The 27,906-nt window shown below is 43.2% G+C and overlaps 1 protein-coding gene across 2 annotated transcripts; it reads right to left on the bottom strand.

Moving 5' to 3' along the window:
- Nucleotides 1-96: 96 nt before the first annotated feature.
- CFAP96 (cilia and flagella associated protein 96) lies at nt 97-27,796 on the bottom strand. Of its 2 annotated transcripts, none has more exons than XM_005281996.4 (8): nt 27,653-27,796; nt 20,899-21,061; nt 18,729-18,948; nt 11,933-12,070; nt 11,773-11,848; nt 9,238-9,417; nt 2,472-2,644; nt 97-391 (listed from the first exon to the last, which is right to left on the bottom strand). In XM_005281996.4, the coding sequence occupies exons 2-8, from the start codon at nt 20,993-20,995 to the stop codon at nt 343-345; spliced, it is 933 nt and encodes a 310-aa protein (XP_005282053.1). In that variant the 5' UTR covers nt 20,996-21,061; nt 27,653-27,796; the 3' UTR covers nt 97-342. The 2 variants fall into 2 exon arrangements, with proteins under 2 accessions (XP_005282053.1, XP_065454015.1); XM_065597943.1 differs by lacking the exon at nt 27,653-27,796 and adding an exon at nt 24,677-24,741.
- Nucleotides 27,797-27,906: the final 110 nt, after the last annotated feature.

Genomic DNA, 27,906 nt, shown 5'->3' with positions numbered 1-27,906 from the left:
TCATAACATTTATATAAAAACTTAAAATCTAAAATACTTTTTGGTGTGTATATTTGATGTATAAACCTCTCCAACAATTACGAGTAAACTATAACATTTGTATTAATATAGTTTAATTTCACACTTTAAACATATATGATTTGTACATAATTTATGTATTTATTTTGTTTACATATTTATAAAATATAGTCTCAAATAGGATACAATTAAAATCTGGGTTTGCCTTATTTGACTGAATTCTATCTTCCACAAAACTTTTATTTACTTCAAATGCCCTTTAATCATTGAATTGTTACAGTTTACAAAATCCAAGAAGTGTATTCTTTATTCCACTGTTCAAAGCTAATATGATATCAAGTGTGTAGTCTTGTAGTTCATTACATTTAGTGATCTGAAATTTAAGTGAAACAAAGCTTCCATTAGATGTGCCAATCACAAGTATATTAGATCTAAAGACAACTTTTGCTAAAACAAAACAAACTGTGGCTCCAGTCCTGCAGCAGGATTCACAAGCACGGATCCTGCACCTATGGAAAGTCCCACTGATTTCAATAAGGCTCTGAATGAATGCAGGAATCCATGCTAGCAAATTCAATTGTAGGATCATGGTCTAAATATCAGAGCATTAGCTTTTCAGGGAAAAAACAAAGACTTGTAAAGCAATGTGAAAGGGGATATTTTGATAAAACATTGCTCATTGCATTTCTTAATATTTATGAGCTATGATTTTCATAGAATAAGTTTGGTATCACCGTTACCTCCGCAAACCCCTACAATAAATTAAACTGCGTTCTTTAGATTTCTTTAAGATGGAATACATGGGAGATAGTTTGAAATACTATATTCCATTTCTCTCTCTAGTACTTATGTCAGATTTAATAGTTCTTTCTGTCTATTATTTCCAGCAAGCCAATCCTGACTGCATCTGGCAGCAGTCAATGGCACTTTACTACCAGTTACCCATCTTTAAAGTTTGAGGCCTAGTCTAAACACGTTTTTTGTTCCAGAATAACTATTTCAAATAGAGGTGTAACTTTTTACTGCAATAGTTATATTGGTAGAACCCCTAGTGTGGACACAGTTATACTAGTACAAAGGTGCCTTATAACAGCTTATCTTTGGAAAGGGGATTAAGATATACTGGTATAGGGCACCATTATCTAGTATAACTGCATCCACAGTGGAAAAGGATGTGTACCACTTTAAAACAGTACAACTTTTGTGTGTAGACAGACCTTAGTTTCAATAATTAATAAAGGTAAATGTGGAGCATCAAGCAGCTTCTGGTTTAGTCTTACAGGTATAAATAAAAACTTAAAACTGGCTCTGCAACGCAACAGGACTGCTCACTTACAGCATCTGGGCATGGTGGGAAAAGGAGGGTAATTAGAAGAACATTTTGTGGCGGACAGGATGGGGAAGAATATTATATACTTTCAACTTCAAGATTCAAAAAAAAAAAATCTAAATCACAAATGTGAAACACATTCCTATGTGTCAAATTTTCAAGAGTGTGCAACTAACCTGGAGTTCCCCTACAATGTTTTGCACTACACAAGTGTGCATGTGGAAATCATATTTGCATGTATAGTTAATTGATCTGTATGCAAATATTTGGTGTCTGCTCTTGAAAATGTTTTGCTAAGAGAATCTAAAGAAAACAATCTCATTTTTTTATTTACTGTGACTTCTCGAGTTTTGACAAATGAGATCTGAGACCAAATATATTCTAAATATAAACAACATAACACAAGAACTTTAAGAAATGGACTGTATATAAACCTGTGCTAAAAGAATGTTAATGTTGGAAAAGAAAGCACTAAGACATTAGCAACTATCAGACTCCCAACTTAAATACCATGCTCCAGACTGTACTGGCTTTGATTAGCCATTATTACAGGTTTTATGTTGGCCACCAGAGGGAGCCAATTTTATTTCACATATACAATAGAAACAAAAAAGTCAGATTTATTTTTAATAAAGATATGTTCCTGGTTCCCTGTATATTATAGCAAGGGCAGAGGATGTCAAAAGAATCAGAACACAACAGGTCAATGATATCATATCATGCAGGAGGTGAATAGGTACATATTTCATTTTAAATTAATCTGAATATACAAATGAGTAGGACGAATTCAGAAAATTATTTCATCTATACGTTTCTTATCCTTTTGTCATTAACTAATTGATCAGAAGGGAAAGAAACACTACTGACTTTAATTTTTAATTTATTTTAAAAATGTTTACTACACCTCTACCCCGATATAACGCTGTCCTCAGGAGCCAAAAAATCTTACCGCGTTATATCGAACTTGCTTTGATCCGCTGGAGTGCGCAGCCCCGCCCCCCCGGAGCACTGCTTTACCGCGTTATATCTGAATTTGTGTTATATTGGGTTGCGTTATATCGGGGTAGAGGTGTATTTTATAAACTATAAACATGAAATATCAAAGTAAATGTAAAGTGCTTACCTTGTAACATTTAAAGCCATTATACTTGTAGAGGGCCTGCTTTTTGATCCAGTAGGAGGATGAAAAATCCGTCCTTCTTTATTAGTTGTGATGGGCTTAGAATATTTAACCACATAGGGCTCAGCAGAATGGGAAGGATAAGGATCAAATGTTCCTGCTTTCATGCCCCCTGACTGGAAAAGAAAAGGAATGTTTCAAAGTCCTAATTTACAATATAATTGCTTTAACTATATTTTTCCATACAAAGGTAACCCAGAACACTGCATGGCAAATCACATCATATTATTTACATATCAGAAAACTACATACCACGTGTGTTTAAAGTCAACAGGAAACTGTTAAGAAAATTTAAATAATTACATTGGTGAATACTTGATTTGACAAATTCTTTTGTATGTATCCTGGATTATGAGGAAAGAATCTTAAAAATATAAAGGGTATTGTAAAAAAAATTAAAATGTAGGGTTTTATTGTGGCAAAAATGGAGCCGATAAAGATCACCTCTGGTTCCCATCAGTACAGCTCCACTGGTGGTACCAATAGTGGTACCATCTGGCAGGATTCAAGCATTATTATCAGCATGTTTCCTAACCATACCCAGAGCACTAGACAATATGTAAAAAGCAACAGAGGGTCAATATGGTGATAGATACACCATTGGCTAGTCTCTACCAGCCCTCCCACTAGAATAGCAGTGAGAAGGGTGAGGAAGTGGTGTTACCACGTGCATCCTAGTGCTCTCAGATTTGGGGGCCCTGCACAGTTCTGAGTCCTCCAGAGGAGTGCTAGGTGGAGGAGTTACCTTATTTTATTCCTACTGTTATGAACTGGGTGAAACCTTGTTACTGATGAGTTAAAACCTCATTCAGATTGATAGGTGTGAACTCAACCTTCAATTAACATAACTGTAAGCATAAACCACCACCCAAGACAAAAGGTGTGTTTGAACCTGCCCAGGAGCTTTTGGCTGAGTATTGTTTGAGTAGAAGGTATGTGTGAAGAGAGAGCACATAGAAATAAAGGACAGACAAGAACACAGAGAGAGGGAAACGCAAGAAAGCCAATCAGGAGCCTGTAAGCACAGCATGACTCTAGAACAAGCTAGAGAGTGAGCTTTGGGTCTGGGGTTGGCTTGGGGGCTGTAAGATAAGAAACTGTTCCTTTTGTTCTTGGTTCCTTCTGCGTTCAGAGACACAGGATTTTGTTCATTCCTTGTAAATAAACAAGAGTGTATCAAGGAAAATACCAGACTCCATCAATTTTCACTTCCAACTGGAATATCCCCAAGGCCTCAAACTCCGATTAGCTGCTGTGGTCTAAAATGGGCAACTCTACATATAAATTTGATTAACTAAATTTTAACAATTGCTCTGTGCTGATTTTAAAGATAAGTTGTTTTCAAGTTATACAGAATATGGTTATATGACAAAGTGACTCACCGGCCTGTGCGCCACCTTGTGGCTGGGTGCAGCGCTGTCAGGGTTTTCCTTTTTCTAACCTTGCTGATCCCGCCATTCAGATCTGCTAGGGCTGTCCTTAGTCTGGTGACTTAGCCCTCCAGTCAGGTCACTTTTTAGCCTCCCGCTTTCGGCATAAGTCAGAGTTCAGTCCAATAACCGTACAACTCTAGGCCCACTAGGCCTTACAACCCTTGTCCAGGTGCTCCACCAGGATTTTCATAGGTTGTCTAGGGGAACCCAATCCCAAACTCTATCCTGGATTCCCGGCATAATTTCAGGGGCGGCATTCTTTTTTTTTTTTTTGCTTGAGGCGGCAAAAAACCTAGAGCCGGCCCTGTTCAGACCTCTCCTGTTTATTCTCTGGGCTTCTTCCTACTGTGGACTGCCTTTTTGCCTTCTTCTCCAACCCTCTTAAGGCCTCAAAGGAAAGGTAACAGAAGAAAGGCACAACACAAAAATAGTCCAAATGTGACCCCAGCTTCCTTGCTTTCAGGAGATACCTGACAAGCCATAGCCTGGCTCAGTATCCTCAAAGCTCTTGTTCAATGTTCATAGGAAGCCTCTGCCAGCTTCATCTTCTGCAGTGCTCCTTCCTAGGAGCAGGTGGGGAGAAGTCTGTCCAAGATGCATCTCCCTTTTAAGACTCTTCCTCCGAGACTGGAATGCCTCGCTGGTGCCTGAGGCCCAGTGTATACTTAAAATTTAGGAAAAATCCACACTCCTGAATGCCACAACGATGCTGGCCTAACCCCCCAGTGTAGATGTGACTAGGCTGACAGCAAGTTACCACAACAATGGGAGAATCCCTTTCGTTCCTGTAGTAACTTCCCCAGCTATGGCACTGTAACCCCTGTAGAGTACACAAGCCGTGAGCCCAAAGCTACTTTTAACCCCTTTTTTCCTGGTGCAGGATTTGTACACCCCATCACAGGTTATTTATAGTTTCTGATTTTGTATAGAATCAAACTAGATTTCATTGCTTTGTAAATTACAATCACAAGTGACAAAGAAAACTCAATCATACCTTTCGTATTTCTGACATAGGAGAACTTTTGCAATAAAAGACCACGAGGTTGCATTTTAAAAGTAAAATTCAAAATGATCTGGACAAACTGGAGAAATGGTCTGAAGTAAACAGGATGAAGTTCAATAAGGACAAATGCAAAATACTCCACTTAGGAAAGAACAATCAATTGCACACATACAAAATGGGAAATGACTGCCTAGAAAGAAGTACTATGGAAAGGGATCTGGGGATTGTAGTTGATCACAAGCTAAATATGAATCAACAGTGTAACACTGTTGCAAAAAAAGCAAGCATGATTCTGAGATTTATTAGCAGGAGTGTTGTAAGCAAGACACAAGAAGTAATTCTTCTACTCTCCTACGTGCTGATAAGGCCTCAACTGGAGTATTTTGTCCAGTTCTGGGCACCACATTTCAGGAAGGATGTGGACAAATTGGAAAAAGTTCAGAGAAGAGCAACAAAAATTATTAATGGTCTAGAAAACATGACCTATGAGGACAGATAGAAAAAATTGGGTTGTTTACTCTGGAGAAGAAAAGACTGAGGGAGGACATAACAGTTTTCAAGTACATAAAAGGTTGTTACAAAGAGGGAGAAAAATTGTTCTCATTAACCTCTGAAGATAGGACAAGAAGCAATGGGCTTAAATTGCAGCAGAAGAGGTTGAGGTTGGACATTAGGAAAACTTACTGTCAGGGTAGTTAAGCACTGGAACAAATTGCCTAGAGAGGTTGTGGAATCTCCATCATTGGAGGTTTTAAGTAGGGTTACCATATTTCAGCAAGCAAAAAAGAGGACGGGAGGAGCCCCGCCCTAGCCCCGCCCCTGCCCCTCCCACTTCCCGCCCCCCCAGAACCCCCAACCCTCCCCCCGTTCCTTGTCCCCTGACTGCCCCCTCCTGGGACCCCTGCCCCTAACTGCCCCCCAGGACTCCACTCCCTATCTAAGCCTCCCTGCCTCTTGTCCCCTGACTGCCCCAACCCTTATCCACACCCCCACCCCCAGACAGACCCCCTGGGACTCCCACGCCCCTTCCAACCACTCCCCACCCCCTGACAGCCCCCCCCAGAACTCCCAACCCATCTAAACCCCTCTGCTCCCTGTCCCCTGACTGCTCCGATCCCTCTCCCCACTCCTGCCCCCTGACAGCTCCCCCCCAGAACTCCCAGCCCCCCACCCCACCCCGCTCCTTGTCCCCTGACTGCCCCCTCCTGGGACCCCTGCTCCTAACTGCCCTCCAGAACCCCACCCCCTACCTAAGACTCCCTGTTCCTTGTCCCCTAACTGCCCCCTCCTAAGACCCCCCCCCAACTGCCCCCCAGGACCCTACCCCCTACCTATACCCTGACTGCCCAAAACTTTCTCCACTGCCCCCAAAAAGCCCCCCCCCGTTTCTTGACTGCCCCCTCCAGAACCTCCCTGCCCCTTCTCCTGCCCCCTGGCCCCCTTACCCTGCTGCTCAGAACAGGGTGTTGGGCTCTGTGCGAGCCGGGCACGTGGCTAAGCTCCCCAGCACAACAAAACCCAGTCCCTGGCCCTGCACAGTGCTGCCGGACCGGGCTGCAGGGGAGAGCTGCCCTTGTATCAGCACAAAGTGCTCTCGCTCCCGTTTTGCTACGCTGCATGGCAGAAACCGCTCCCAGTTGCAAAAGGGGAGGGCTGCACTTTGTGCTGATACACTTGCTCAGAATGCAGGGCGGATCCGGCTCCTCTACAGCTGCTCCGGAGTCCAGCCCGGGACTTTCCTGCAGCCCTCCCAGCCGCTCGCTCTGCTCTGCCGGGGGAGGGGGGAAATCCCGGACATTGTGAGTGCTTTACAAATTCCCCCCGGACGCTATTTTTAGCACAAAAAGGAGGACATGTCCGGGTAAATCCGGACGAATGGTAACCCTATTTTAAGAACAGGTTAGACAAATACCTGTCAGGAATGTTCTAGTTATTACTTAGTCTTGCCTTGAGTGCAGGGGACTGGACTAAATGACCTATTGAGGTTTCTTCCAGTTCTACACTTCTATAATTCACTTTTATGATGGATTTTAGGGAGTTTATTTTACAGCAGGTGTTATAGAACAAAATAACACTCTCAACATATTCAGGTTCAACTGAAGTAGCATCAGGCTTTATTCTGAGAAAAATACCTATTGAGGTTCAGAGCCAGGAAGCCATTGCATTGAGCAGATATGGACTGGTACTCACTGAGTTCTTAGATAGCCAATGTAGGGGGCTTCTGGTGGGCAACGACCAATAGGGCATTAGTTATGCTCATTTAACTAGAAGCCCTGCACAGGTTGCATGAGTTCCTTACAGTAGGAAGAAGCAATAAGATTTTTTAATACCTACTTCTTCATCAGAGCTAAAATAGCTCATTTGTTCATTAATACTGTATATCAGTGGTCACCAACCGGTCGATCGCGATCAACCGGTTGATCCTAGAGTATCTCCTACACCCAACACCGTGTTCAAGCCCGACCCCCCTGCCAGAGCCAGTGCCCCATACCCCCTCCTGCACCTCTGCCCCAGCCCTGACCCCCTCCCAGAGCCAGCATCCTGTACCCCCTCTTGCACCCAAACACCCTCCCAGAGCTTGCACCCCTCATCTCCTCCTGCACCCCAACCCCTTGCCCCAGGCTCAGTCCAGAGCCCCCTCCCATACTGCAAACCCTCGGCCCCACCCCAGAGCCCGCACCCCAGCCCGAATCCCTACCCCAGCCCGGTGAAAGTGAATGAGGGTGGGGGAGAGCGAGTGATGGAGGGCGGAGGTATGGAGTGAGTAGAGCAGGGATTTGGGGAAGGGGCAGGGCCTTGGGGAAGGGGAAGGGTACATCCTGGGTTGCCCTTAAATTCAAAAAGTGATCTTGGGTGTAAAAAGGTTGGAGACCACTGCTGTAGTAATTGATTAGAAATAGATTTAACTACTTTTTAAAGTAATTTTACAGCTTGATTCTGCAGCCCTTACTCACTTTGATGAGCATTTACTCATGAGTAAGACTGTAAGAAATTTGTGGGTTTTTGGTTCAAAAGTTGTAGCCAGTTTGTTAAAGTTGTGGTTCAAAGCATGCAGTCTATTTCCCAAAACATGGCAACAGAAGAGACACTATATGTCCTGTTTGGCTCTCAAAGACAAGCATGACAGAGAGGTGGCTGGGCCAAGTTTGAATTGCATTACAACCCTGTGTGCCAGGTCACAATGCCACTCACTCAAATATAGCGCATCCACTCCTCCATCATGTCAGCCCAAATGTGAGTGAGTGGCCCAAATTTGCAGCAATTATAAAAAGCTGCAGATTCCACAACAAAATCTTGGCTGGGATTTTCTTAGCACTGGAACAAATTGCCTAGGGTGGTGGTGGAATCTCCATCTTTGGAGGTTTTTAAGAAAAGGTTAGATAAATACCTGACAAGAATGGTCTAGTTCAGTGGTTCTCAAAAAAAAATGTTCGCAGACCACTTGAAAATTGCTGAGGGTCTCGGTAGACCACTTAATGATCTTTCCAAATGTTGTTTGTACCATTAGCTAACTATTGTAAAGTATTTTGGATAAAAGTGCTACATAAAAAAAACTTTATAATAATTAATATTTTTTGTTCTACAAATAAAAGCACACAACTCATATTTTAATATCAGTATCTTATCTTTCTAATGTGATGGATGTGCCCTCTCTCTCCCGCCGCGGCAGCCCCCAAGCTGGGGCTGGGAAGGAGGGGGGGTCTCTCTCTCACCACAGCAGCCACAGAGCTGAGGCTGGGAAGAAGGGGGGTCTCTCCCCAGCAGCCGCAGCCCTGGAGCTGGGCAAAGTCGCCTCTTTCTCTGGCCACCCCAGCCCTGCACATCCCAAAGTCCCCTCACCCCCTCTTCTCACCCCACTGCCCCCTCCCACCTACCGCCTATTCCCCTCAAGGCCACTACCTCACCTTACATGTACATCTTTTCCAGGGTCCAGGCACCTAATTAGTGGAGCTATGTCTGCGTGGTTCCACTAATTAAGAGGGCGGCCCTTCATTCTCTTGTGTGTGGTCTCCCAGGCGCACACCTTAGAGGGAACTATTGCGGACCACCTGAATGGAGCTCGCGGACCACAGTTTGAGAACCTCTGGTCTAATTATTACGTCGTCCTGTCTTGAGTGAAGGGGACTAGACTAGACGACCTATTGAGGTCCCTTCCAATCCTACTCTTCTACAATTTTTGTCTTCTATACAATATGATTTAAACTTTCTACAAGAACACCACCAAATATTTGGATTTTCACTTTTTGCTACAGTAGTTAGAGAGCAGACTCACCTTTTTAGCAGGAGAACTTGGTTTAAAGGGGTGTGCAACTGGCTTTTCTGGGGTTGGTTTCTTAGCTGGTGCCAAAGGTTTATCATCATAATATGGATTTATGTCAAAATACTCCCGAGGATAGAGATTTAACTTGAAAGGCCCTCCTTTAACCAAACGCAGATGGTCTTCATGCACCTTCTGTAAAATAAGTAGTTTTAAAGGTATCACCTTGGGCATTTTTACCTCAGATTATTCTGATTAGAAAAAAAATAAAAAGAGATTTAAATTCAGTCTTGAAAAAAACTTACTTTTAGCAATGTATTTAATGTAATTTCCTCTGTTAATGTTAATTCTGGCTTCCACATATACATTAGGCACAACATAATGCATAACGAAACAATCCACTGAGCACAACAAATGCTAGGAAACTATGACACACTTAAAGAAGAATTTAAGGACTTCTTAAAATAAGTAAATTTAAAAACTCTTTAAGATCTCAAATTAATTAATGGAGACATGGTACATGTATGGACTTTAACATTACAAATACAGTACAACCTTGCTAATTCATGCTAATGATGGGGAGCAAATTTTCACTGCTTAATGAATAAGAAACAAATGTTGCCCTCCTCCGGAGGACAGAGGTACCTGTGGCAACCAAAACAATGTGGTTCTACTGCATGAGGAGAAGGCAGGATTTGGGGAGTTATACAATTGGTAGTACACCTTTTTTTAATTTAAATTTAGAGCTTGCAAAATGTGCCAGATTGACAACCCGGGAGAATTAGGTCCTTTATTTATCCTCCAGCTTCACCACAATGACCGTCTATGGGTTGACTTGTAGAGACCAACCACCTCTAAAGCCAAGAGGATACTTCATTCTCTAAGTCCATTCAGTGTCTGATACTTCTCTTTTGTGTTTTATTTGAAGAGCTGAGCAGAGAACTTGTGTGGAGTCCACCATCGTGTGGTAACTGTGTGAAACTTAGGTCTTGTCTTCACTACTATGCTGTATCGGTGCAGCTGCATCTGGTGAAGATGTGCTTCAACAACAGGAGAGCGCTCCCCCATTGATGTAATTATTCCACCTCAACAAGAGGTGGAAGTTATGTCAGCGGGAGAGTGTCTCCCATCAACATAGCCCGGTATAGACACTACTTTAAGTCGATGTAACTTATGTCGCTGAGGAGGGGAGGGATAGCTCAGTGGTTTGAGCATTGGCCTGCTAAACCCAGAGTTGTGAGTTCAATCCTTGAGGGGCCCACTTAGGGATCTGGGGCAAAATAATAAAAAATTAACCTTTCTAACCCAAATGTGAACTAGTAGCAAACAAAACCCCAATCCTGATGCTGAAACTTATAATATATGTATAGTAAAAGCTGTTTTATCTGGCACTTCACCAACTGGAAAGCTCTATAAACTGGCATTTCTGATCTTTACTGAAATTCCGGTTTATAGTTCGGTTGGCACAGGGCTGGCAGTGAGTTGGGGCGTGGGAGGGGGTGTGAAGCACGGGCTCTGGGAGGGAGTTTGGGTGCAGAAAGGATTTGGGGGTGCAGGGTGCCAGATCTGGGGGCTGCTCACCTTGGGTGGCTCCTCGAAAGCGGCGACCTGTCCTGGCTGCTCCTAGGCGGAGGTGCAGCAGGCAGCTCTGCATGCTGCCCCCATCCTGCCCCGAGCACTAGCTCCGCAGCTCCCATTGGCTGTGAACTGTGGCCAATGGGAGCTGTGGGGGCGGTGCCTGCAGGTGGAGGCAGCGCACAGAGCTGCCTGCCGCACCTTTGCCTCGGAGTGGCTAAGACAGGGGGCTGCCTGAGGTGAGCACCCCCTGGATCTGGCACCCGAAACCCCTCCCGCGCCCCAACCTGCTGCCCTGAGCCCCCTCTCACACCCAAACTCCCTCCCTCTTAGTTAACTGGCATTTTTCACTTACCCGATATGCCGGGTAAAACAGCTTTTACTGTATTTTCCCCCTCAAAATCTCAATTTAACTCCAGACAGATATTAGTTTGGTAAAAATATAAAGCTCAAAATACTTATTCCTATGGCAAAAAAGCCCTCTTTCAGCTATCATTGTTCCCCATATATGATTAAAATATACAATATTAGTGAGATTGATACATATAAATATAAATATAGCAGCCTTCTCATATTTACTAAATTATATAGTGAAATACAGATTATATGCTCTATGTTTGTACAGCCCCTAATAAAATAAGAGTCCCAGTCCATGACTGGGGTTCCTAGGACTTACCACAATACAAATAAAAATAAACAAACAAATAAATAATAATTAATTTGGGTCTCTCTCTCTCTCTCTTAATTCAATACTTTGGATCAAATCCTTAGCCCACTGCTCAGCCTAAGCAATAGGACTCTGTGCTGGGGTGACTAAAAGGGAAAGGAATAATATATTTAACAAAAAAAAGGCAATTTATCTGCAGTCCAGTTGGTAAATAAATAAATACTGGTTGCTTTATGCTAAAAGAAAAACTACAGGAAAGGTAAACTGTTTGCAAATAGTGATTAAATAAAGTTACTGAATAATTTTACCTTTGCATTCATTTTTCCGATTTCATACACATCACTTGAGTGTGGATACTGTTTACCTATGGTAAGATTTGGATATCTGTGTAAAGAAAATTAGTAATGGTGACTTCAAAGTTCAGCATTTGATGAAATACTATTCAGGAAATTATACTGAATGTTTTACCCATATCCAGTTCCTTTCTTTCCAGGATTTGTGTAAAGGTTCTTTCCAGGAGGAGCATATGCTGTTTTCCCTCTTAGTTGTGCACTGAAGAATGGATATGGACCACCTATAGTTCCATAATAAGTACCCATTCCGCATCTGAAATATAAAATAAACACATAATACAATAATTATTGTTAATAATAATAAATTAATAATTAGTATTCATTCAGTGCTATACAGTTTCAAAATTTCTGAATGATATTAATTGAAAAATAAGCAACTAACATTTTTGGACTACACATATAAAACTTGAGGTTCTGTTCATTCCACATGTACAACAATGATCCTATGCACAGTGCAGTAGAGGCACACAATGAGAGTAGTGGGGACAGAGTTAAAGTTTTGGGGCACCTTAGTTGTGCATGTCCACACTCGTCAATGTTTGGCTTTTGGTTTGTTTGCTTTAAATTTTCTCTTAACATGTTCCTGCTTTTCACCGTTGTTGTTGTTTTTATGTCAACCTTATATTAAGGGTATTTTTAGGTATTTACAACCTTAACTATATTTTACCAACAATTTTGTATTGAATTTCCTACTGTTTGTTTTACCAACATTTTTTAAGAATGAAGAGGTACTCTCAGGACCAGGTAGCCAGGGCCTTCAGAGGAATTTCCTGATGTGGGGCTTAGGATCTCTGCAAGGGATTAGCTTCAACTATTCATGTCCCAAATATGCATTTTATCAAAGAGCATGCAGGCTCTGACACATATTTTATAACAGCCCACAAATCTTAATATATAAAAATTTCCATCAGTGCCCCCCAAACTAGTGAAAGGCACTGCTCATCATCAGAGGCAATGGCAAACAAATTTGGGATTTTGCTATTATAGAAAACAAAAGTTGGAAGAACTTTAAAAAAGTGATAAATAGCTCATTTTCATAACTACATTATAAGACCCATTTTCAGATGTTTATATCTTTGCCAAACTTTAAACATTCAGAATGACATTTTCCATGTCGAGTGTCTGTTTGAAGCTGATTTTTTCCTGTACTATTTCAGCCAAAATGGTTGAGTCATTTTGGAGAATGAGGCTAAAGAAAGATAAATTGTTTTGATAAAGAGCCTATTTTCCTTTTCTTTGAAATGCTCTGGTGCCCCCAAGCTTTAGAGCAGTGGTTCTCAACCAGGGATACGCATACCCCTGGAAGTAGGGGTACATCAACTCATCTAGATATTAGCCTAGTTTTACAACAGCCTACAGGAGAAGAAGTCAGTACAAACTAAAATTTAATACGGACAATTACTTGCTTATACTATATCACTGTTTCTCAAAATGGGAGTCGTGATTTATTTTATAATTATATGGTAAAAATGAGAAAGTAAGCAATTTTTCAGTAATAATGTGCTGTGACACTTTTGTATTTTTATAAAAACAACAAGGAGTCCGGTGGCACCTTAAAGACTAACAGATTTATTTGGGCATAAGCTTTCGTGGGTAAAAAAACCACTTCTTCAAATGCATGGAGTGAAAATTACAGATGCAGGCATTATATAATGACACATGAAGAAAAGGGAGTTACCTCACAAGTGTTGACAGGGCCAATTCGATCAGAGTGGATGTAGTCCACACCCAATAATAGATGAGGAGGTGTCAATACCAAAAGAGGGAAAATTGCTTTTGTAGTGAGCCAGCCACTCCCAGTCCCTATTCAAGCCCAAATTAATGGTGTTAAATTTGCAAATGAATTTTAGTTTTGCTGTTTCTCTTTGAAGTCTGTTCTGAAGTTTTTTTGTTCAAGTATAGCTACTTTTAAATCTGTTATTGAATGTCCAGGGAGATTGAAGTGTTCTCCTACTGGCTTTTGTATGTTACCATTCCTGATGTCTGATTTATGTCCATTTATTCTTTTATGTAGGGACTGTCCGGTTTGGCCAATATACATGGCAGAGGGGCATTTTGTCAGTAGTTTATAAGTGAGGTGAAACTTGGGTATGCAAGACAAATCAGTTTCCTGAAAGGTTGAGAACCACTGCTTTAGAGCAGGGACTTGAAACCTGGCAAAGGATGGCTTTTGTGTCAGGAATGGACATTTGGCTGTCCCCATAAAAAAAGAGCTGAATTTGGTCAATTATAAACCTTTAAAAAAACTACAGTTTGCAAATGCTTGGTAGAGACTAGCTAAAGATAAACAGGTAAAATCTCCGAAGATTCCATCCTCCCTGGTGTACCCAGCCTTTTACAGCTCCTAGTGCTGACCAGACTGCACATGCACCATCCTCACAGAGCAACTGAGCATGCTCCAGCCTAGAACTACAGGAATTCAGAAAGACTTCCCCTATAACAACTGCTCCCAGTTGCTCAAGGCTGGGGCGGGGCTGGGCACTGCAACTGAGAGCAGTAGGCAGTCTCTCCTCAGTTCTCGATCACCCCCCCTGCTGGCACCCAGACAGCATGGTGGGGGAACATATCGGAGAAAATCCAGGCCAGGAGGGATGGGAAGAACTAGATTAGAGCAAGATTGGTGAGACTGGCGGTGGGGGGAGAAACAGTGACAGGGAGTTGGAGGGAGAGACTGGGACTGGTTGTGCAAGGAGAATGGGACTGGGAACTGGGGGCACAGGAAATGCTTGGGCAAGGAGACTGGGAGCTAGTGGGGAAGTAGAGGCTGTGACTGGAGGCTAGTAAGGGAAACGGAGGAAGAAAACAAAGCCAGTTGGCTGGGGAGTGGGGAACACTGAAATGAGATGAGGAATTGGGGGGAGGGAGGAACTGGGACTGGCTGGGTAGAGAAGATAAAACAAGAAGACAGGGAGGGAATGTGGGGGGAGACTGAGATTGGATGAGGAGCCCAGGGAAGGAGACTGGGACAGGGAGCTAGTGGGAGGGGAAGAGGAGAGATCAAATCAGATGAGGAGCTGGGCATGGTGGGGACTGGGACTGACTAGGCAAGGAAACTGGGGACCAGAGCCATCCCTAGGGTATGGCAAATCGGGGTGACCGCCCTGGGCCCCATGCTTTGGAGGGCCCCACGCTTCCTGAGGAGGTGGGCGGGAAGGTGAGGCAGGAGTCGGCGGGCGGGGGGCAAGGCGGAGCCCCCCTACCAACCTCCCTCTGCCCCCAGTGACTCCTGCCCGCCGACATCCCCGCCAATCAGTGCCTCTCCCTCCCTCCCAGCACTTACTGCTGATCAGCTGTTTTGTGGCATCTGGACTTGGTGCTGGGAGTGGAGGGGAGAGGAGCGAGGGCGCAGCATGCTCAGGGGAGGGGGCAGAACTGGGTGGGGAAGAGGTGGGGTGGGATGGAGCCTTGGGGGAAGGGGTGGAGTGGGGGTGGGGCCTGGGCAGAGCACCCCCCAGCAGTTAGAAACTGGGTGCCTATGTCCTGGGCCCCACACCCCTCTAGAGATGGCCCTGCTGGGGACAAGTTGTTGGGGCGGGAGTGGTGGAACTAGGACTGGCTGGGAAAGCAGTTTGGAATAGGTGTGGGGAGGGGGAGAGATTGGAAGTCTGGAGGAAGACTGGGACTTGGAGAGTGAACTGAGAGAAGAGCAGAACTGTCTGGGCAGGGAGACTGGGACTGGGATGAGAAACCTCAAGAGTGGAGACTGGGGCTGGAAAGGTAAGGAGCATGGGACTGAGACAAGGAGGCAGGGATGAGGAAGAGACTGGACTGGGACTAGGACAGGTTCAATGGGATGGAGAGGAAGAGATCAAGCTTGAGAGAAACAGGCAGAGAATCATCTGTGCCTATTGGAGCACATTCCCTTCCAGAACCTGGAATGAAACCCAAGATTCCTCTGCTGTCAGCAAATATCCACGAAACCCACTGACAAAATGTTTGTCTTATCTCCCGCTAGCTCAAGTGGCAGAGATCTGTGTGGTGGAACTAAAGGTTCCATGCCTGGTGAGAAACTACATGGGTCAATGTGATGCAACACGATGGAATTTTATTTTTGCGGTTTGCTTTTTTAAAATCCTGGGAAATTGCTCACAAAAATGCTATGCTAAAAGAACATTATTAAGGTTGCAAAGTCAAGCACTCAAAAGTTAGGAAATGCCAGAATTAAGGTTTCCTGTGCATCTTTAATTCATCTTCCTTGTGCAGTCTTTAATTATATGATTGCGTACTATCTTTAACATAGGACCCCTGCCTGATTGAGTATAGAGATGGATCTGCTTTGTGGATGAACCTGAGCTGTGTAGTAAAGGATGCTATTGTCTGTAGGACCCCCTCTCATTTGTTGCACAAGTTGTGTAGTGAGTGAGGCAAGGAATAGCAAGCAAGAAATGAAGGGTTTTGTGGTTAAGGCAGCTGAATGCTGCCTAGAAGAACTGGATTCTAACCCCTGTCTCTGCCACAGCATTCCTGAGTGATGCTAAGCAAGTCACTTAAACCAAACTTTTCAGAGACGATTACTAATTATGTGTTTCTCATTTTCTGGGTTTAAGTGAGCAACGTCCATCTTGTGCACTAAATGAGGCAGGGGTCACATGGAAAAATAATGTGACTATGTAAACACTGTACCCTAATGCCTATGTACAAGAGGGCCAAATTAAGGTAGCACAGGCAACCTTCCATTGACTTCAGTGGACTTGAGCTTGGGGCTAGGTGTGCATGGCAATTAAATCCTACTGGGTTGGGGTGGTTTGACTGGTTTCTATAGAAAATATAGTAGAGGTAACAGAAGTGTCTGAGAGTGAGTGGGACAGCACTTAACTATAGTGGGATAGCACTCGCCTACCCATCAAAGATAGCACAGGCATATACACACCAGCTCCTACATCCCCATTATGGCTGCTCAACTGTCAGTGAATGATTCTGTACAGGCTCTTAGAACCACCTGATTTCCAACCTCGCCAGTGGAGGGGGTATGGTGTGAGCTGATCTATTTTGCACTGGGGACAGGATGGACTCAGAACTCAGTGGAGGAATGGGACATAAAGATGGCTTAAAACCACCTTTGTGCACACATAGCAGAGCACAGCTTGGACACAGGCCAGGATCTGGGCCTTCTACTTCATTGTGAGGCAGTCCATGGTATATAAAAGGGGCCACTTCCTGGATATTTATGACAAATGACCAGACAAAGTGTATAGTGAACAGATTTTCAAGCATACTGAAATGTGCAGGAAAAGAAAGTAAGGGACACTGCTCCCACTAGACCCCATAGCCATTAGCAGAGTCTCAGTCCATATGATTCTTGGTTGAAGAGGCCCCCTTTGCTCTCTAAACCTTCTGACTTCTGGGGGATACTTTTTAGCAATCTTCCATTTGAAAAATGAGGAAATCCTACTACAGACAAGTGAAATTAAATCCCTATTTATATGGCTAAATTCTGTCTGTCTGTGCATACGTATGCATCAACAAAATACATATACACCCATGGTATTTCTAGAGCACGTGGCAGAAAATGGCCAATTCTGGCTCCTCAAAAAAATGAACAAGAGATTACTCTCCAAGCTCTTCACAGCCCAAGCCACAGAGAGATGACTGGACATAGCCATAGACATAGCCTGTGTAGTGTAGTGAGTACTGCACAAGTCTCCAGATCACTGGCAAAGCAGCAGTGTATATATGTAGCTAGACTTTGTAGCTCCTGGCCGCCTTGGACAGTGTGGTCCCCCCGCAGCTCTCCACCACAGTGGGCAGTGCCCCCCTCCAGCTCGTAACCAACATAGGCGCCAGGGTCCCGTCCCCCCCACGCTCCAAGCTGCCGCAGGCAGTAGGGCCGCAGCTCCAAGCCACCCAGGAGCTCTGAGCCATCGAGGGCAGCAGGGGCCCCCAGAGTTTGGAGCAGCCCCTGCAGCTGCCCAACCTCTGCAGGTGGTGTGGAGACCCCGTAGCTGAGCTCCCCATTTTGTCAGGGATATCTTAAATAAAAGTTACAGACAGGTCACAGGCTTCTGTGAATTTTTCCTTATTGCCCGTGACCTGTCCATGACTTTTACTAAAAATATCTGTGACAAAATCTTAGCCTTTATTATAGACACATATACATTACAGTGTATACCGAATAAGTGTACATTTGGGGACACAGAAGCAGAGTCGGGCCATTATGCCTGTTTGTGAATACCTGCCAGAGTCTGGCCCATAGTTTTTAATATCCCTTTAAGACAATCCTTGTGTTTTAATAAATGGATTAGACATCTTACATTTCTTTAAATGTAACAGACTTTTTCCTGCCTGTCTGTATTTTTAATTAAAAAGCCCCAAAAGCAAGAAAACCTCTCAGTCCAATAACAGTTACATGAACTCTTGCTTTAACTGTAATTATGCGATGCTACATGAGATCTTTGTTCAGACAGATAAATATTTTCATCAAAAGGTCAAACGCACTGCAGGCTATTTATGTCTCCGTGTCCTCTGACCAACTCAGTCACAGAGGTGTCATCCCATGATGTTTTCAATGGGTGGTACTTTTATTCTGGTAGTGCCCATTTGTCTCCAGCACTGGGGACTGATCAGGTATTATAAAAAATCCAAGGTAATGGAACTCTGGCAATGGAAATAGAGAAATTCAGGATAGCGGATTCTGTTAGTCCCATTTCCCATGATGCAGAACTCTTAGCTTCACACAATATTCTGCTTGAGATCTTTAACGTCTCTCTCTCTCTCTAAGTTTATGTTGGTTATCAGGTGTATGGTCGATGGCAGTACTGTGTTTTAACACTGCTTCTTTATCATATGTTGTACATATCGTCTCATAAAAACAAGACCGTACTCTTGTTAACAGTTAACTTTTATAAAAAAGTTGTGACAAATTATTTTTAGTGCAGCACACACACAAAAAGGAAGCCTTTCCCAACACTTACGGCAGTTTGACTCCATTGCTTGGAAGGAAAGCTTTGCCCATATTTTTCTTTGACTCTGCCAATCTATATCGCCTCCTTAGTTGCACAGGGTTTGAGTAGGCTTCACCTTCGAAAACCCTCACAAACTGAGGCTCAAAGTAACCTGCCTGAAGAGCTGACAGCATTTTGGTACCCCCAGGTAACATTTGTTTGTTCTTGCTTGCAGCTTCATTGAAAGGGCCTTTAAAACAAGTAAGCATTGTAAATATTCACTTAACTCTACAGATTCTCTTAATTTAAATGTAGAAATTAAAAATGAAGACTGGGTATGGATGGTTCAAAGGGACGGGTAATGCAATACAGAACCTGTCACCTGTGGTAGTGACTGATTGCTAATACTATATGGCAACTGTTCAGTAACTTAATATATGAAAAATGAATTGTTTGACTCAGTCAAGTTTCTAGAGGCATGCATTCATAACACAAAAATACCATTGCAATTAGCACCTTTTGGAGGGAGGCCATAACTATTCTGCACTAACATCTAGCATTATCTAGCAGAGGAAGGTATAACATGATCCAATGGCTGGAAGTTGAAACTAGACAAATTCAGACTGGAAATAAGGCATGATATTTTAAGTGAGAATAATTAGTCACTGGAACAATTTACCAAGGGTCATGATGGATTCTCCATCACTGACCATTTTTAAATCAAAATCAGATGCTTTGCTAAAAGATCTGCTCTAGGAATTATTTTTGGGGAAGTTCTATGGCCTGTGTTATACAGGAGGTCAGACAAGATAATCACATTGTCCCTTCTGGTCTTGGAATCTATGAACATCACTTCACAAAGGCTGACTCTTACTGAGGGTCAAACTCAGTCATCCTTACTCATCAAGAGTAATGCCATGAGTAGTTCCAATGAACAAGAGTGAGGATGAAAGAATCCAGCCCTAAGTAATAAATAAATAAATCTCCTATGCACATTGGTCAACTACGAACAAAGAAATAAAAGACTACCACAAAATGTAAAGTACTGAAAACATAATCTTACAACAGAAGTGCCAGTTGGAGCAGCCACACAGAAAAAACTACTTGCTCTCAGCATCAGCATGTCAGGGGAAAATAAGGCTTTCCATAATGCCAGTTCAGTTTTAACATTACAAATGTTAACAAAGATAACCAAGGAGCAAAACTGTGGAGCAATTTGCTGTTGGATTAAGTCATCATATTAATGCTGTTCTGCAGTTGAGTCTCTTAGCAGAATATTCAAAATAATGAAGATAATTTGTATATTGACTGACAAAGAAAATTGGTGTCCCATTTTTTGTTTTCTTTCAGCACAATTGGGAAACAGTTTCAAAGGACCTAATTCCTTAAAATGTTCATTTCAAAGAAGTAATTAAATGCTATACATATCCTATAAAGTAATCTACTTTACCTGGTTTGTCTCAGGGGTTTCATAAATTTTAATTGGTCGCCTGTTAACCTTATTTTACATAATTTATCTACCCTTCTCAAAACTCACAGCTATTAATTTAAAATTTGAATCATAAGGACATTATAAATTTAAAAAAATGCTGCACTCATTTGGGACGTGCAAATACTGGAGGGATACACAATCTGTGAGTTGACATTTCCAAGGGAAAGAACGCCAATGTGAAAAGCCAAAAGAATATGTACTATCGCAAAAGTCTAAATGTAAATCCACTTGCAATGTCTCTGCATGGAGCAGCTGGAACCCTACCACCACTTATATCCCATGGTGTGATGAGAAGAAGCCCCTGGAAATCTCCACAATTATGGCAGAGAAGGGGGATGAGTCACTGGAGGTGACACCTACTCCCCACCAGCTGGTAGGTAAAGACACACCAGTCATTTCAATAGTATATTTTATCTGTAACTTGGACAACAAAATGCAGCATATATATTTTTAATTAATCTTAATACATAAAACTCAGCTAAACTGAAAAATATTTACTTTTTTATGCCCTTTTTGCATTTATTGTGATATATTAAGTAAACCTCTACTAAAACTGGATTATGCCACACTGAGCAAAGACAGAGAGCTTTTTGGTTACTAAAAAACCCAGATGTCTCTAAAAGGACTAATAGAAAACAGTGAGTCAGTAGAAAGACAGATTAGACAGCTATTGGAAATATCCTTATTGCTAAAATGAAATGTACTTACGCATATAGTGTGAGACATATTTATCTCCAATGGTAACATACTCCATTTCACTGAAGAGGCCAATCCTCTCCATGTCAGTTTTTCCTTCTCCAGGCATGGTTGGTTGTGTGTGACAGTTCACTACAGTAGAAAATGTAGATGTTTCTTATGCTCACTTCTTTTACTGCAAAAACATACAAATAGAGTTACAGTCAAAGTCTGCAACAAGTTTAAGCATTTAAAATAGAATGTACCATTATGGTGCTGAGATTCTTTGGTTCAAAAGTACTAACACTCAGTTCCTTTACATTTCTATTGTACTCAGAATGCAACATTAGCTATAAAGTACAGTAACTCCTCCCTTAACGTTGTAGTTATGTTCCTGAAAAATGCTACTTTAAGTGAAACAATGTTAAGCGAATCCAATTTCCCCATCAGAATTAATGTAAATAGCAGGGGTTAGGTTCCAGGGAATTTTTTTCACACACACAAACACACACACACACACAGAGTGTATATACACACAAACATATACACAGTATAAGTTTTAAACAATTTAATACTGTACATAGCAATGATGATTTTGTAGCTTGGTTGAGGTGGTGAAGTCAGAGGGTGGAAGAGGATGGGATATTTCCCAGGGAATGCCTTATTGCTAAATGATGAATTAGCACTCGGCTGAGCCCTCAAGGGCTAACACATTGTTGTTAATGTAGCCTCACACTCTACAAGGCAGTAAGAATGGAGGGAGGGGAGACAGTATGCAGAGAGACAGAGATACACACAGTGAGAGAGAGAGAGAGAGAGAGACTGCATTGCCCCTTTAAGTTCGCTGACCCCACTCCAAGTACACTGCCTTTTTAAGCTGATCAGCAAGCTGTCATGTCCCCCGCTGCTCTGTGGAGATGGCCAGATGGGGTAAAGGAGCAGGAGAGGGGGGGAGGTGGACACCTTGACATTAGCACCCCTCTTCTCTCTCCCCCCACCTTACACAGCAAGCAGAAGCTCCCGAGCAGAGGACAGGAGCAGCACATGGCAGTGGGGGAAGGGACAGCTGAACTGCCCAGCAATTGATAGCCTGCTGGGCGGCTGCCATGCAGGGAACTGGGGGGGGGAAGCTGATGGGGGAGCTGATGGGGTGGGCTGCTGGTCCACTGTGGTTCCAAGCCCCCACCAGCTAGTTCCAACAGACGGCTCTTTCTGCAAGCAGTGGACAAAGCAGGCAGCTGCCAAACAACGTTGTAAGGGAGCATTGTGCAACTTTAAACTAGCATGTTCCCTAACTGATCAGCAACGTAACAATGAAATAATGTTAACCAGGATGACTTTAAGTGAGGAGCTACTGTAGGTCATAACTGGAGTGGTGATTGTGAGAAGAGGACTGAACTAGAGTGTGTGGGAGAGAGCCAGCAGGGTTAGCTCTGTGGTTTGAGCACTGGCCTGCTAAACCCAGTGTTATGTGTTCAATCCTTGAGGGGGCAATTTGGGGATTTAGTTGGGGATTGGTCCTGCTTTGAGCAGGGGGTTGGACTAGATGACCTCCTGAGGTCTCTTCCAACCCTGATATTCTATGATCACATGTCCTTTGAAAAACAAATTTAAAACCAATATGAGACAGATATGGCCCACATTCATCTGTGATGTAACTGGGTTCAACTCTTATTAAAATATCTGGATCCAAATTTGCTAATAAGTACCCCTAAAATATTGAGATCAGGGGTACAGGTGGAAGCAGGGGCAAAGACCTGTGAGGGGGGAATGCCGGGGGGAGAACAAGGGCAGTGGAAGCATGTGACCGTGAGAAGCAGGCCAAGGAAAAGGAGGGCCAGTGAAGGAGAAACAGAGCTCAGGAACAGGTTTGGGTGTTTGGAAAACGAGGAAGGGGTGCAGCAGGTGGTAACTGAAGGGGGGAAGGTGAGGAAAAAGAGAAGAGAAGCTAGTCCCATAGAAAGAGGGGAGGAGTTGATGGAGACAGCACCAAATCTTGGCCCCGGGAGGATACAGGATGGCATAAGGGGGATTATAAGGGAAAATAGGAATGGACAGGGGTTGTAACTAGAGGGAACAGGGAATAGATTAGTAGATCGCACTGTCACCAGGCAAAGGCAGGTTTACATGATTGGGGACTCCTTACTGAGGAGGTTAGACAGGCCTGTGACCAGGGCAGACCCAGAGAACAGAAGGGTGTACTGTTTACCGGGCGCTAAGATATGGGATATGGACTTGCGGCTGAAAAGGATCCTAAAAGGAGCAGGTAAGAACCCCTTGATCATCCTTCACAGAGGAACGAATGACACGGCTAGGTTCTTGCTGGAGAGAATCAAGGGAGATTATGCCAGGCTGGGGAAGCTTAAGGAAATCGAGGCTCAGATCATCTTCAGTGGGATTCTGCCGGTTCCTAGAGAAGGGCAGCAAAGGGGTGACAGGATTGTGATGATAAATAGTTGGCTAAGGGAGTGGTGCTATAAAGAGGGCTTTGGGATGTATGGCCACTGGGAGGCTTTCAGGGACAGAAAACTGTTCTCACGAGACGGACTTCACCTAGGGAAGGAAATAGACTTCTGGGAGGGAGGCTGGCTCATCTCATCAAAAGAGCTTTAAACTAGGAATTTGGGGGAGACAGTTGGGAGATGTCCAGTTAATCTCCACACCAGATTATAACATTGAGAGGGAGGACGATGAGATAAGAACGGATATAGCCGGGGGGAAGAGATTGGACATAAGGGGGGGAGGGGGAGATGGATACTAGATTAATAGGTCATACTAGCAGTATGGTGTCCATACCAAATGGGATAACGAATGTGAGAGAGGCCAAACGGCATAAATTAAGAAGTTTATACACCAATGCGAGAAGCCTAGGTAACAAAATGGAGGAATTGGAGCTCCTGGTCCGAGAAATGAAACCGGATATCGTAGGAATAACTGAAACGTGGTGGAACGGTAGTCATGACTGGAGTACAGGTATGGAAGGGTATGTGCTGTTTAGGAAAGACCGGATCAAAGGTAAAGGTGGGAGAGTAGCACTGTATGTCAATAATGAGGTAAACTGTAAAGAAATAATAAGTGATGGAATGGATAAAACGGAGTCTGTCTGGGCAATACTCACATTGGGTAAAAGAACTACTAGAGCCTCCCCTGGGATAGTGCTTGGGGTGTGCTATAGACCGCCGGGATCTAGCCTGGATATGGACAAAGAACTCTTTAATGTTTTTAGGGAAGTAAATACTAATAGGAACTGTGTAATCATGGGAGACTTTAACTTCCCGGATACAGATTGGGGAACAAATGCTAGTAACAATAATAGGGCTCAGATTTTCCAGACATGATAGCTGATGAATTCCTTCATCAAGTAGTTGCTGAACCGATGAGAGGGGATGCCATTTTAGATTTGGTTTTGGTGAGTAGTGAGGACCTCGTTGAGGAAATGGTTGTAGGGGACAACCTTGGCTCGAGTGATCATGAGCTAATTCGGTTTAAACTAAATGGAAAGATTAACAGAATTAAATCAGAGACTAAGGTTTACGATTTCAAAAGGGCTAACTTTAATAAATTAAGGGGACTAGTTAGGGAAGTGGATTGGACTAACATATTTAGGGATCTAAAGGCGGAAGGCGCCTGGGATTATTTCAAATTGAAGTTGCAGGAGCTGTCGGAGGCCTGTATCCCGAGAAAGGGAAAACGGTTCGTAGGCAGGAGATTTAGACCGAGCTGGATGAGCAAGCATCTCAGAGGGGTGATTAGGAAAAAACAGAAAGCGTACAGGGAGTGGAAGATGGGAGGGATCAGCAAAGAAACCTACCTTATTGAGGTCAGAGCATGTAGAGATGGAGTGAGAAAAGCCAAAAGCCGTGTAGAGTTGGACCTTGCAAGGGGAATTAAAACCAATAGTAAGAACTTTTATAGCCATATAAATAGGAAGAAAACAAAGAAAGAAGAAGTGGGACCGCTTAAGACTGTAGATGGAGTGGAGATTAAGGATAATCTAGGCATGGCACAATATCTAAATGAATATTTTGCATCGGTATTTAATGAGGCTAATGAAGGGCTGAGGAATAGTGGAAGCGAGACGGATGGAAATAAAGGAGTGGGGGTTGACATTACCATATCTGAGGTAGAAGCCAAACTCGAACAGCTTAACGGGACTAAATCGGGCGGACCGGATGATCTTCATCCAAGAATATTAAAGGAACTGGCGTGAGAAATTGCAAGCCCGTTAGCGATAATTTTTAATGAATCTGTAAACTCGGGAGTGGTACTGTTTGACTGGAGAATAGCTAATGTGGTTCCTATTTTCAAGAAGGGAAAAAAAAGTGACCTGGGTAACTACAGGCCTGTTAGTTTAACATCTGTAATATGCAAGGTCTTAGAAAAAATTTTGAAGGAGAAAGTAATTAAGGACCTTGAGGTCAATGCCAATTGGGACAAATTACAACACGGTTTTATGAAAGGTAGATCGTGCCAAACCAACCTGATCTCCTTCTTTGAGAAAGTAACAGATTTTTTAGATAAAGGAAATGCCGTGGATCTAATATACCTCGATTTCAGTAAAGCGTTTGATACGGTACCGCATGAGGAATTATTGGTTAAATTGGAAAAGATGGGGATCGATATGAAAATCCAGAGGTGGATAAAGAACTGGTTAAAGGGGAGACTGCAGCGGGTCGTACTGAAAGGTGAACTGTCAGGTTGGAAGGAGCGTTACCAGTGGAGTTCCTCAAGGTTCAGTTTTGGGTCCGATTTTATTTAATCTATTCATTACTGACCTCGGAACCAAATGTAGGAGTGGGCTGATAAAGTTTGCGGATGACACAAAGTTGGGAGGTATTGCCAATTCGGAGAAGGATCGGGATATCCTGCAGGGAGATTTGGATGACCTTGTAAACTGGAGTAATAGTAATAGGATGAAATTTAATAGTGAGAAGTGTAAGGTTATGCATTTAGGGATGACTAACAAGAATTTTAGTTATAAACTGGGGATGCATCAGTTAGAAGTAACGGAAGAGGAGAAGGACCTCGGAGTCCTGGTTGATCGCAGGATGACTATGAGTCGACAATGTGACGTGACCGTGAAAAAAGCAAATGCGGTCTTGGGATGCATTAGGCGAGGTATTTCTAGTAGGGATAAGGAGGTGCTGGTTCTGTTATACAAGGCACTGGTGAGACCTCATTTGGAGTACTGTGTGCAGTTCTGGTCTCCCATGTTTAAAAAGGATGAAATCAAACTGGAACAGGTACAAAGAAGGGCCACTAGGATGATCCGAGGAATGGAAAATCTGTGGTATGAAAGGAGACTCAAGGAGCTCGGTTTGTTTACCTTAACCAAAAGAAGGCTGAGGGGGGATAGGATTGCTCTCTTTAAATATATCAGAGGGATAAATACCAGAGAGGGAGAGGAATTATTTCAGATCAGTACTAATGTGGACACGAGAACAAATGGATATAAACTGGCCGTCGGGAAGTTTAGGCTTGAAATTAGACGAAGGTTTCTAACCATCAGAGGGGTGAAGTTTTGGAACAGCCTTCCGAGGGAAACAGTGGGGGCAAAAGACCTCTCTGGCTTTAAGATTAAGCTTGATAAGTTTATGGAGGGGATGGTTTGATGGGATAAAGTGATTTTAGTCAATAGGTCAATAACGTGCCATCGCTGGTAATTAGTAACAATGGTCAATGATGGGATATTAAAAGTTACTACAGAGAACTTTTTCCAGAGAGTCTGGCTAGGGAATCTTGCCCGCATGCTCGGGGTTCAGCTGATCGCCATATTTGGGGTCGGGAAGGAATTTTCCTCCAGGGTAGACTGGCAGAGGCCCTGGAGGTTTTTCGCCTTCCTCCACAGCAGGGGGCAGGGGTCGCTTGCTGGAGGATTCTCAGCAATTTGAAGTCTTTAAATCATGATTTGGGGACTTCAACAACTGAGTCAAGGGAGAGAATTATTCCATGAGTGGGTGGGTCAGCTTCTGTGGCCCGCATCATGCGGGAGGTCAGACTAGATGATCATAATGGTCCCTTCTGACCTTAGAGTCTATGAGTCTATCTGATCATTATGCAGGATAGCATCTCCTTTTGCTTTCTGGATTACCTTCAGCTGTGCTTTGTAGTCATCCTTGGTTAACAATGGGCAGGGGTAGTACAAGGAGATGTGAAGAAGTTTTGGGATCCTTATTGTGGTAACCTAAATCCTTATGCTGAGAAGTGCTGACCACCTACTATTCCCACTGACTTCAAAAATGTAAATGATTGAGGTCAATGGCAGCTATGGGTGCTCAGCTCTTTTCAGGATCAGTCCCCTAATCAGCATACAAAGAGACCACTGAGCACTGTATTAAGAATATATGGTGTATAACTTTTCAAGGGGTATAATATATTTTACCTGCCTCTCAGGGATGTTGAGCAATTTAATGTATTAATATTGGAAAAGCTCTTTGGATGGAAGATGTTGCAGAAGTGCAATGTACTGTTAAGAAAGTAAAAACTGATTTTAAATGATTATGTAACCATCAGTTACATATAAACACACACATATAATTGCATCACTTTACATACATGTAAACATATTTTTGTAACTATAATTACATCAGCATATGAATAATCGATGCATAAATATCATTACCGCATAAATTATTGCAGATATTTGCATGATTAAGCAATTTGCATGAAATCTTCCTTGACAGTAACGACTGACTGTTAATTGCAGTGGTTGAGGTGAGCCGCACAGAGAGGGAATAATCAGCAGCACACGCTTTAAGGAGGACGTCTGGACGGATTTCTCACTCACCTCACACCAACCCCGACAGGTACGTTGCAGAGGGTCAGTAGCAGCCCCCTCCTCTCTGCATCCCGAGGCGGCGGCGGCAGCAGCTTCTGAGAGGGACGGGATTCTACCCAGGGCTCTTTGTTGATGCAGTTGCTCTGGATTCCGGAAAGTCCAACAACACATGAACAGCATTTCAGTATTGTCCACCCCATCTGTGAAGCCCTGTTGGTGTAGTCCAGAGGCTGCGCGCGCTGCGCACCTGCGCTGCATCTTGG

Source organism: Chrysemys picta, chromosome 5 (genome assembly GCF_011386835.1).
Source record: "Chrysemys picta bellii isolate R12L10 chromosome 5, ASM1138683v2, whole genome shotgun sequence".
NCBI lineage: Eukaryota > Metazoa > Chordata > Testudines > Emydidae > Chrysemys > Chrysemys picta.
Note: the sequence above shows the minus strand (reverse complement) of the source record. Positions and strands in the feature narration are given on the sequence as shown.

What these genes read in the sequence shown, in the direction of transcription:
- CFAP96 (XM_005281996.4), bottom strand. Translation starts at nt 20,995, where the DNA reads ATGCCTGGAGAAGGAAAAACTGACATGGAGAGGATTGGCCTCTTCAGT. An exon ending in CAAGTTCTCCTGCTAAAAAG is followed by an intron (nt 2,645 to 9,237) that starts GTGAGTCTGCTC and finishes TTTCTTTTCCAG; the next exon opens with TCAGGGGGCATGAAAGCAGG. An exon ending in ATGGCTTTAAATGTTACAAG is followed by an intron (nt 392 to 2,471) that starts GTAAGCACTTTA and finishes CTTAAATTTCAG; the next exon opens with ATCACTAAATGTAATGAACT.